A 12,272-nucleotide genomic window follows, 5' to 3' on the forward strand; every position below is an offset into this window, starting at 1 on the left:
TTCGTTCTGCTGTGCATGGGGTTGCTATGAGTTGGAAACAACTCGACGGCACTTAACAACAATAACAACAACAATATCAAAATTGATTACTATGTATTATATTTTTATAATAATAAGCCAATCAGTTAAGTATAGAATATATTTTAAGTTTTCTCACAAATGTTTTGATTTTTCCAGGGGAAATTGTCGTGTGTTTCATTCTGTGCCTGTATTGATTTCAATGTTTCCAAAAGTTTGGTCTGAATGTTAAAGAGCTTCACATTGCCTTAACACGAGAAACAAAGGCAAAGCAAGAAGATGGAACATGTTTGATGTATAAGAAAAATGTCAAGAACTTCTTGTCAGTACTATTGTTATTCTATGATTTCAGGGCCTGGGCACATCTGCACGTGAGGGTAATTAAGACAGTAGACTTCAAGAATTTTCATGGCAACGGTGGAGAGACGGAAACCAACACTCCCATGAGCACAAACCCTAAATCCCCAATGTCTGTTCTGCAGTTTGAGAGAAAAGACAGCCCTAGCATGGCTAGAAATGGAAGTTGTTTTCTAGTCAGGCACACTCCTCATCCCAGAAGGGTCTGCCACATAAAAGGTAAGATGATTCAAGGATCTGAAATGTGTCTCCTCATCTACACTCAGGCTATTTGATGATTGCAGTCTATTAACACAGAGCTGCTATCAAAATACTTAACCATTGGTAAGGAATTGTGTGAATTGACTTGATGGCAGGCACTGATTATGGGGACCAGGTGCCAGCAGGGGGTCTAGAGCAGAGGACTGTAGGCCCATTCCTGCCAGACATGAACCACTGGATTGCTAAAAATCATTAGTGCCAGGAGAGGAGGTCGAGTAGCCACACAGGGTCCTCAGGGAAACAGTTATTTTATCAATTGGTATGAAAATATTTTAATATTTTAACAACTGACAGAGCCACGTCAGCATCTATGTGTCAAATATCAGCTCTGTTGTTGTTGTTGTTTGCCATCAAGTCGGACCTGACTCCACAGTGACCCCTCCTTGGGATTCTGAGGTGGTATCAGTACAGAAGTATATTGCCCAACCTTCCTTGCGAGGAGTGGCTGGTGGGTTTGAACTGCCAGCCTTCTGTTAGCAGTCAAGTGCTTTAGGCACTACACCATCAGCTCTGGAGCAGCATATACCCTTATTCCCTCTCTCCCTCTTCCTCCTCTCTTTTTTCCCTTCTTCCTTCCTCCTCTCTTCCTTCCATCCTCCTTTTTTTTTTTTTTTTCTTTTTCACTTTATGCAGTAAACTTGGAAGTTAAAGTAGACATCAACGGTAGTAGCTCCCTTTTGAGAGAGGCAATTCAATTTAGTTTGGAATGAAGAGTAAAAGAAGTGTACACAGTTCGCACATGTTTTTGGCTGAGAAAACAAACACCATACAACTAGAAGGCAGAAAGGTAACGATGTTGAGAGGCAGACTTATGAAGCTTATGAAGTGCATGGGAAGCAATCAAAACTGTTTGGACTGGATGGGGGGAACCAGCCAATTTCCTAGGATGGTGTAAATATGTGGTATTCTCCTAGAAGAACATGTAAAAATTACCCATTGGGATTAATCAAAATACACCCTCATGCTCATCCCTGACAATATTATTCCTAAGGGAGAGGTATCACTTATAAAATTAGAATCACTACCATAGTGACTCCCACAATGTAAATGTGTCATATTCCTGAGGCATGTTAGAACAGAAAAAATGAAATTGAAAATCACTATCATGATAAAAATGAGCCACCTTTTGATGGGAGAAGGGAAAATCCTCGAGAAATAGAAGAGAAAGAGGAGGCTGCCACACCTGTCCAGACAGGTAAGGACAAGCAACCCTACTATACTGCCAGCCACGGAATTAAACAATGGCCAAAAACAAGGCTTTAGGCAGTTTGTAGGGAAAAATTAAGTTTCTGATAACTGAGCACAGAGCAAGGAAAAAAGGAACAAATCCAGAAAGAACATCCTCTTTACCCCCGTCTTAGTTCTCTATTGCTCCTACAACAAAAATGCCACAAGTGTATGACTTTAACAAACAGAAATTTATTCTCATATAGTTTAGGAGGCTAGTAGTCCAGAGTGCTGGCTCTAGGAGAGGACTTTCTCTGTGTCTTTTGTTCCTAGGAGTATGTCAGCTGAGCTCCACTCCTGGCTTCTTTCTTGGTGGTAGTAAGTCCTCCTTTCTTTGCTCCCTTCTTTCTCCTTTCATCTCTTGTAAGATAGAAGGTGTTGCAGGCCAAGGCCTAGGGAAGCTCCCCCTACATTGGATCAGGACTATGATGGGGCTAAGGATGTCACAACTCACCTTTAATCTTAATTCTTTTACACCTGATCAGATCACATTATGGAGTATCATTACATATCTGCCACATTACATCATTCCATAACTTCTAAAGCACTGAGAAATCCTAGCCCAGGCAAGTTGATGCAGATTTTGAAGGGACACAATTCAATCCATGACAACCCCCTCTCCCACCCCTAGTTATCATGTCTCTGCCTAAATGAATGAGTTGCTTTCTGATGAAACAGAAACTGAAGAGGGAGAAGGTGAAGTCATTGCATTCAGAATGTATTCAATCTGTCAGAATTTATTTGATCTGTAATACACATCAGCCTCTCTCCTAGACGTGAGGGACAGTGAAGACAAAAAAACCCCTACCCTCATCTACCTTAAATTCTAGCCAGGCAGAATCATACAATAAATAAATTCATTCAATGGTGGACATACTACATGTGTCATGACACCAGACACTCAAATGGAAATGAATTGTCTGTAAGTGGGAATCTGAATCTGGATTGTAAATGCCAGGTCAGGAATATAGATGTATGTTTGCGAGTCATCAATACAGAAGTGATATTTAAAGGTATTAATATTGATCATGTCTTTATTCATCCAGTTATCTATCCACCCACTCATTCATTCAACAAACATTTATTGGGAGAGATTATAGGCAAGAGTGCCTCAGCTGGGTGGTCAAGGTACTCACTAACTATGTGATCTTTATAAGCTCTTGGTGCTGCAGTTCCTTCATCTGTAAAATGGCAAGAATAATAATACCTCACAGTTAAACATATGAAGAAGGGAGGCAAAGGGAACAGCAATTACAAGCACAGAATAGAACGTTGTTGTTGTTGTTGTTGTTATTTGCCATCGAGTCGGCCCCGATTCATAGAACATTAGTAAACTGTGAATATGAGGATTGAGATGCCTGTTAAGGAGCATGTGGGGAGTAGGGAAGGAATAATGAAAATGAAGGTGAAGTGTGGATAAGGGGTCACATTCAGAAGTGCTCTACATATCATGTAAAGGAATTTACATCCCTTCATAGCTAGAAGAAATATCTACACTTGTGATTTTCACTTTCTCACCGCCAAGCCTCACTTCTATCCATTCCAGCCTGGCCTTTTCACTCACCATTCCATATAAACTACAGTTGCTAAGCTTACCACTATCCTCAATTTTAACAAATTCAAGGAGCACCCATCAGTAAGGGTTCTCTCATGGTTGCAAGGGTCAGAAAAATTCAAACTGGCTTCTACAACAAAGGATGGTTGGCTCAAGGAATTGGATAGCCCAGCAGTTAGTGAGCTCCCAGTTTGACTTGACTTGATGGCTCCTCTCTCTACTCTGTGTTTCCCAGTGTCAGCCTCATCCTGGAGCTGACTTGTTTTCTAATAGGGGCAATGTAGTTACTTCAGTTTTTAGCTTTACATCTTTATCCATACTGGCTTCTTCACTTCAGATTCCAGCAAAAACCCATCAAATCACAAGCCCATCTCTGAACAAATCACTGAGGCCAGAAAAATGGCATGCCTGGATTAATAGATCATGGTTCAGATAACCAATCACCATGGCAAAGGTAACGCATTCAACCTTTCCCAAAGCACATGGCTGCATGAGCTCTAGAGGGGTAGATGATGAAAGGATAGTAGAACAAAATATCTGGTTACTATTAGTAAAGGGAAGGAAGGAAAGGATATTTACTGGGCAGAAGTGACAAATATCCACTACCGTTGTTGTTAATTGCTGTTGAGTTGACTTTGACTCATGGCTATCCATGTATAAGAGCCTGGTTCCGTGCTATCTTCATGATCAATTGTATGCTCTAATCCATCTTTGTGGCCACTGTGTATTTTGAGTGCCCTCCAACCTCAGGGGCTCATTTTCCAGCACTATATTGGATAATATTTTGCTGTCATCCATATGATTTTCACTGGAAAAGCCCTGGTGGCACAGTGGTTAAGCACTCAGCTGCTAACCAGAAGGTCAGTGGTTCAAACCCACCACCTACTTCACAGGAGAAATATGTGGCAGCCAGATAAGACTGGGCAATCTACTTCCGTAAAGATTTACTGCCTTGGAAACCCAAAGGGGGTCACTATGAGTCGGAATCCACTCAATGGCAGTGAGGTTTTCTTTCTTTCTTATTTTTTCTTTTTTTTTTTCCAGCTTCTGTAAAGATTACAGCCTTGGAAACCTTATGGGGCACTTCTACTCTGTCCTATGCAGTCACTGTGTCAGAATTGACTTGATGGCAATAGACTTGGTTTGAGTTTAATTTTCAAAAGTAGGTCACTAGGTCTTTCTTCCTAGACTGTCTTAGTCTGGAAGCTCTGTTGAAACCTGTCTACCATGGATATTTGAAATTCCAGTTGCATAGCTTCCAGCATAATAGCAACACACAGCCACCCCAGTATGACAGATTGACAGATGGTGGATGCTGTTGAGCTGATTCCTACTCAAGTGACCTCATATGTGTCAGAGTAGGATTGTGCTCTTCAGGATTTCCAGTGGCCAATATTTCAAAAGTAAACTCCCCAAAGCATTTCTGGGTGTACTTGAACCTCCAACTTCCAACCTTTTGGTTAGCAGCTAAACATGTTAACCATTTGTTTACACCACTCAGGGACTTCATATCCATTATCCAAAACAACACTAACAAAAATAACAGTTGATGTCAAGGTAAGTCTGATTCATAGTGATCTGAAAAAAACCTAATCTGGTTATTTGGTCTTTGTTCTTTGCTCACTCAGGTTTGAATAACATCCCTATATGTACTGTGAATGATGATGAGAATTCATTCAGAACATTCTGTGGTTCTGGCTACTTAGAGAAGGATGAGGCACCATTTGCCAGAGGCAGTAACTCACCCAGCACCGCAGGCCTGGAAATCCCTGTCAGAGAAGTCTCACCTGCTTTGCACACTGTGAAGATGCCCCCACGGCCTCATTCTGGTGAGTGCCCCAATTGATTAAATGTTTCCTCAGACCTCCTTCAAACAACTAAACCCAAACCCAAACAAACCCACTGCCATTGAGTCAATTGCAATTCATAGAGACCCTGTAGGACAGAGTAGAACAACCTTATAGGGTTCCCAAACGTTATAACTCTTTACGGAAGCCAACTGCCTCCTCTTTCACCCACAGAGCAGCTGGTGGGTTGGAACCTTTTGGATAGCAGCCAAATGCTTTAACCACTGCACACCAGAGCACCATTCAAACAACTAGGGAGTGTAAATTTATAGGAGCTCTGGTGGCGTAGTGCCTAAGGCATTTGACTGCTAGCCAGAAGGCTGGAGGTTCAAACCCACCAGCCACTCCCTGGAAGGGAAGCTTGGACAATCTACTTCCATAGTGACACCGCCTTGGAAACCCAAGGAGGGGTTGCTATGAGTCGATCCAACTCAATGGTGCGTAATCGCTAATATAGCTGCAGTAATTTTTAAATAACTGCTCACTACTTGGAGAGAGCCAACTTTTCAATTTATATTTTTTGTATCTTTGTTCAGCTAAACATAATGAATTCAGTTAATACTGAAAACATGCACAAACTATTTTTACCTTTAAAAATATTATTGTGTGGCTTAAGTAAAAGAGATAACTTCACTTACACAGAATATATCTTTAAATCAATGTAAAGGGAAATTAAACAAAACTTTAAGTGGTTTCAAGGTAATTTAGGGGGATGTGGGAGACCCTGGGTGGTGCAGTTAACTCTTGTCTGCTAACAGAAAGGTTGGCTGATGGAGTCCACCCAGAGGGAACTTGGAAGAAAGACCTGGTGAGCTATTTCTGAATAATCCATTGACAACTCATTGGGTCACCATGCGTAGGAATTGATTTGATGGCAATTTTTTTTTTTTAAGTTAAATGATTCTGAAATATGTAAAGTTGAGAGGCTGATGAAACAAGAAAGAAAAGAAGAAAACATAATTATAACCTGACACCTTCTCATTTTGTTGAAAGGGCAAACAACATACATAAAATCTTTTTAATTAGAGAAAGTGACAGTTATATTGATAGGGAACTAAGAAAAACCTGGGGTATACTGAAATACATACTTTTAAAATCAGTTTAACCAGATGAAGAAAGCACTTGTAGTGTTTTTTTATATCATCTTCCTGGGCATAGAATTAGTTTCATAATTTAAATGTACTTTTATTATGTTAAAGCACTCTGTTGGCATAGTGGGTAAGACATTTGGCTGCTAACCATGAGGTCAGCAGTTCAAATCCACCAGCTGCTCCATGAGAGGAAGATGAGGCAATGTACTTCCATAAAATTGGAAACCCAAGGTAGGGGTTGCTATGAGTTGTAACTGACTTTATGGTAGTGGTTTTTTTTTTTTTTTTTCATTATAATTTTTATGTTACTGTAATGTAATTCTACCTATGAGTTTCCTAATATTTATAAGCAGATTTCTAAGTTATCCTTAATTTAAATTCAGATGTATTCTCATCTTTCAGCAACTAGCATATTATGTCATGTGATGGTAATTTTTTTTCAATTTAATCTAAATCTATTTTTCACTCCATCTCATTTCAGAGCCCTATAAAAAAGTCAAGGAGTGCTTCAAAACTTCCAGTGAGAATCCTTTAGTAATTAAAAAGGTAAAGAAATAGCTATATGCAGCTATCCATTTAGCTTTAAAGGAGATCTGGTGGTACACTGCCTAAGACATTTGACTGCTAACCAGAAGGTTGGTGGTTCAAAGCCACCAGCCATATTCGGAAGGAAAACTGGGGTGGGGGTGGGAGACACACCATAACAGAAACCCAATGGGTATAGTTATGTATTGGAATCGACTTGATAGCAATGTTTTTTTTTTTTTTAATTTAGCTTTACTTCCATTATTTCCTTTGCTTTTTCTCACATTGTCACAACTTTTTTTGAAAAGTCACTGTTTTATTATATATATATATATATACAATAATATATATATAATATTATGTATTATATATAACATTTTATTAATGTATGTATGTGTGTGTGTATGTGTGTATATATAAAAAACTTTTTATTAATGTATGTTGTGTGCCATCAAGTCCATTCCAACTCATAGTGGCCCTATAAGACAGAGTAGAACTGTGTTTCCTAGTCTATAATCTTTATGAGAGCAGGTTGTCACATCTTTCTCCTGTGGAGCAGCTGTTAGGGTTGAACCACCATCCTTCCCACTAGCAGCCAACCACTTAAGTATTGCGCCACCAGAGCTCCTTATTAAGGTACAGATTGCACATATTTAAAATGTACAATTTGATGAGTTTTGACACATTCACAAAACTATCACCAAAATCAGAAGAATGAAGATATTCATCACTCCTGAAAGTTTTTCATGATTCTTTGTCATCTCTCCTTCCCTACTCTGCCCCTCCTCCACCAGCATCCATCTGCTTTCTGTCATTATAGATTTGCACACAATTTTTACAATTTAATATAAATGAAATCAGAGTGAGTTATTTTATTTTATTTATTTATTTTTTTGTTTTCTTTAACTCAGCACAATTAGCATCTAAATACAATATAGTTTTATTTTCAACAAAACGTTAACAGTTAAAATTTTTTTCATCACAGTTTCAGGTTGCTGATTCATTAAGATACTAACTTCTTTGTGTCCTTATCACTCACTTCTGAAAGTTAAACAGCCTTTCCTGGAGCAGGCACACAGATCTAAGGCTTCTATAACTCCTCTTGGACTTAATGCCCCCACAATTTTTTTTTTTCATTATTATTACTACAAGTATTATATTTATCTCCCAGAACAAGAAAATGCCCTTTTGATTTCTTCTTCCAACTAAAAATTGCTAAGCAAGTAATCTAGTTTGCTTCTTGAACTCTCCAGCTGTCAGGTGCCCTTTGGTAAGGCAAAACCAAAAAGAAACCAAACTCACTGCCACCAAGTTGGATCCAACTCATAGTGACCCCTCCTTGGGTTTCTGAGGCAGTATCACTATGGAAGTAGATTGCCCAACCTTCCTTCCAAGGAGTGGCTGGAGGGTTTGAACCGCCAGCCTTCTGGTTAGTAGTCAAATGCCTTAGACACTATGCAACCAGAGCTCCCTTGGTAAGACAAGGAAGTAGCAATTCACATAATGTAGTGTCTTTAAAAGGAGCTCTTGTGGTATAGTGGGTAAGGCATTTGGCTGCTAACCAGTAGATCAGTGGTTCAAACTCACCAGCCACTCTATGGAAGGAAGATGAGGTAATCTACTTTTGTAAAGCTTTACAGCCTTGGAAACCTAACGGAGGTCACTATTAGTTGGAATCAACTCAATGGCAGTGAGTTTGGCTTGGATTGATTTAGTGTCTTTATGGACACAGTATAAAGCCTCCCAACTATCTTTTTCCAGGCATAGAAAAGAAATCCCCACCAACACAAAATAAAATTAATTCCACATGTCATGAGTTTATTGTTATCTGGAAATGCAATATAAATAAAAGTTATATATTAAACATTAGAGGAGCTCTGGTGGCGTAGTGCCTAAGGCATTTGACTGTTAACCAGAAGGCTGGTGGTTCAAACCCACCAGCCACTCCTGGGAAGGAAGATTGGGCAATCTACTTCTGTAGTGATGCTGCCTCGGAAACCCAAGGACGGGTTGGTATGAGTCGGATCCGTCTCGATGACGGTGAGTTTGTTTGTTTGTTTAATATTAGAAGCTCTGTTGCCATAGTGCCTAAAGCATTTGACTTCTAACCAGAAGGCTGGCAGTTCAAACCCACCAGCCACTCTTCAGAAGGAAAATTGGCCAGTCTACTTCCATAGTGACACCACCTCAGAAGCCCAAGGAGGGGTTGCTATGAGTTGGATCCGACTCAACAGCAATGAGATATTTTTTTAATTAAACATTTTAAAAATATTGCCTGGTGTTTAGCTAATTATTTAAAGTGAGTTCACCAATGTATCACTATTTGTTCTGGATGCAAATATTTGATAACTAGATATTAAGGAAGGATAGAAACTAATGCCTTTTTAGTTTCATAGAGTTCTGTCATTAATTAGAATATTTCTCATTTATTTTACACTTAACATTAGTAGAAATTACAAGTAGATGCAAAGACATATTGATTATATTTTAACTTTCATTTAGGAAGAAATTAAGACAAGAAATTCACCATCATCTCCAAAGGCATGCTCGAGTGCTGGCTCCTGTTTCTCAGAAGCGATAAGTACCAAAACTGACACCAAAACTGTTTGCATACCAAACTACCTGGATCAGGAAATAAAAGTAAGAGGCAGAATTATTAAATCCATAAGTAGAGAGGGCTGCGTGAACATACAAAAATGTCACATCACTAGCATCTTCATCTTTAAAATTCTTTAATGTTTTCTCACTGACAATGGGACTGATTAAAAACTGCTTAGCTTGATATTCGTGGGTGGTGCAGTTTGCACCTGACTACTGCCCTAAGAGTAGGATGTTTGAACCCACCCAGAGGCACTATGTAAGAAAGGTCTGGAGATCTGCTGTGGTAAAGACTGTTGTTTTCGTTAGGTGCCTTGAGTTGGTTCCCACTCATAGTGACCCTATATACAACAGAACAAACACACTTCCTGATCCTGTGCCATCCTTGCAACCTTCGCTCTGTTTGAGCCCATTTTTTGCAGCCACTGTGTCAATCCATCTCATTGAAGGTCTTCCTCTTTTTCTACAACCTTCTACTTTTCTGAACATTATGTCCTTGTCCAGGGACTGGTCCCTCCTGATAACGTGTCCAAAATACATGAGATAAAGTCTCGCCATCTTCACTCCTAAGGAGCTTTCTGTCTGTATTTCTTCCAAGAGAGATGTTCTGGTTATCTTGTGCCACTCTGACAGGAATATATACCACAAATGAGATGGCTTGAACAAACAGGAGTTTATTCTCTTACAGTTTAGGAGGCTAGAAGTCCAAGTTCAAAATGCCAGGCTCTAGGGGCTGTGTGAAAGCCCCTCGACCTTGGGCTTCAGCTCTGCCTCTTGCTCCTGGCCCACTGAAGGTAGAGGCATCTCTTCACTCAGGCAACTACTGGCTGCTGAGGCTAACAAGCCCAAGGTCTACAAATAAAATGGCACAGTCCCGATGTTACCAAACCACACAGCAGGCCATTGATTGAAGTTCATTGAATGTCCCAGGATCGATCGGCAGAGCATGGCAGGCTGCTGAACAATGACCTGGCTACATGCAGGGTTCAAGCATGCCATAAGCTAGAGACCATTCCCAAAGTGGTTTCTTATATATGGGAAGCAGACCATATACCCAAAGCAGCTACTCAGCTGCTCCAATAGATTCTACCATGGAGTTTATTACCAGTCTCACCATGAGGAATAACTATGTTCAGCTGCCCAGGCACTCAACCAGGCCCAGCCAAGTTGACACACAAACTTAACCACCACAATAGATTTGTTCATTCTTCTGGCAGTTCATAGTATATATTCGATATTCATCATCAACACCATAATTCAAATGCATCAATTTTTCTTCAGTCTTCCTTATTCATTGTCCAGCTTTCACATGCATATGAGGCAATTGAAAATACCATGGCTTGGGTCAGGCGCACCTTAGACCTCAAAGTGTCATCTTTGCTATTTAACACTTTAAAGAGGCATTTTACAGATTTGCCCAATGCAACACGCCATTTGATTTCTTGACTGCTGTTCCCATGGGTGTTTACTATACATCCAAGTAAAATGAAATCCTTGACAACTTCAATCTTTTTTGCATTTATCATGATGTTGCTTATTGGTCCAATTGTGAGGATTTTTATTTCTTTATATTGAGGTGTAATCGATATCGAAGACTATAGACTCTGATCTTCATCAATCACTGTTTCAAGTCTTCTTTACTTTCATCAAGCAAGGTTGTATCACCTGCATATCACAGGTTGTTAATGAGTCTTCTTTCAATTCTATTGTGTTCTTCCTATAGTCCAGCTTCTGGGATTATCTGCTCAGTTTACAGATTGAATAAGTATGGTGTAAACATAGAACTCTGACATAAACCTTTCTTGATTTTAAACCATGCAGTAGTATCCCCTTGTGCTGGTTGAATGACTACCTCTTGGTCTATGTATAGGTTCCTCATGAGCACAATTAAGTGTCTTGAATTCCATTCTCTGTAATATTAACCATAATTTGTTATGATCTACACAGTCAAATGCCTTTGCATAGTCAATAAAACACAGGGAAACATCTTTCTGGTATTCTCTGCTTTCAGTGAAGATCCATGTGACATCAGCAATGATATCCCTCATTCTACATCCTCTTGTAAATCTGACTTGAGTTTCTGGCAGTTCCCTGTTTGTAAAATTACAGCTAAGAAAACCCTGAGGAGCTCATTTCTACTCTGTAACACATGAAATCTCCATGAATTGGAATCAACTCAACGACAACAGCTTTTTTTTTTTCTTCTTCTCCTTGATATCCAAAGCCTGCTCCTATTTTTATTTCTACTCTTACTATTCCTTCAAATCCTATTACTCTCACATAAACACTACCTATGATTTAGACATAATGAATGTTTGGTGTTTGCCAAATAAACCCAGGCCTATTTTTTCATTAGGCTACTTTTGTCATCTTCCAATTAATTGCTTGAGAGACAAAACTTTTATCCTCTTGCTACCACCTATATATTTTCTTTACATATTTTAAGCCAGAGATTCCTCCACTCAAAATTCATCTCTCTCTCTTATTTGTGGAAATTGCTTCCTCAGGACCTCTCTGCCTAGTTATAAACTGGGTCAGATTAATAATAATGTCACATTAGCCCACTGGACGTTTCTACCCAATCATAGTTATCTCTGAGTATAAGAATAAATCATCATCTGCCATTTTTTTTTTTTTTTTTTTTTTTGCAGATCTGTATATAACTGGTATTTCCCAACTCAAACTGTTCAGAACAAACAGGGTGAAAACACTATAATGATGGTTTTATTGTTGTTAGGTTCCTTGGAATTGATTCCAACTAATAGCAATCCCATGTGCTCCACGGTATTTTCT

The 12,272-nt window shown here is 39.3% G+C and overlaps 1 protein-coding gene across 1 annotated transcript in view; it reads left to right on the plus strand.

Annotated features, from left to right (window-relative positions):
• Positions 1 to 461: 461 nt before the first annotated feature.
• The window catches only part of CUNH4orf17 (chromosome unknown C4orf17 homolog), a 57,250-nt gene continuing 45,439 nt past the window's right edge, over positions 462 to 12,272 (plus strand). Inside the window, exons 1-4 of the mRNA XM_007948853.1 lie at positions 462 to 594; positions 5,047 to 5,247; positions 6,838 to 6,902; positions 9,384 to 9,521. Coding sequence (XP_007947044.1) covers positions 462 to 594; positions 5,047 to 5,247; positions 6,838 to 6,902; positions 9,384 to 9,521 — 537 coding nt within the window. The remainder of the gene's footprint in view (positions 595 to 5,046; positions 5,248 to 6,837; positions 6,903 to 9,383; positions 9,522 to 12,272) is intronic.

The sequence above is a fragment of the Orycteropus afer genome, unplaced genomic scaffold (genome assembly GCF_000298275.1).
Source record: "Orycteropus afer afer isolate SDZICR_OR568_19922 unplaced genomic scaffold, OryAfe1.0 scaffold00229, whole genome shotgun sequence".
NCBI lineage: Eukaryota > Metazoa > Chordata > Mammalia > Tubulidentata > Orycteropodidae > Orycteropus > Orycteropus afer.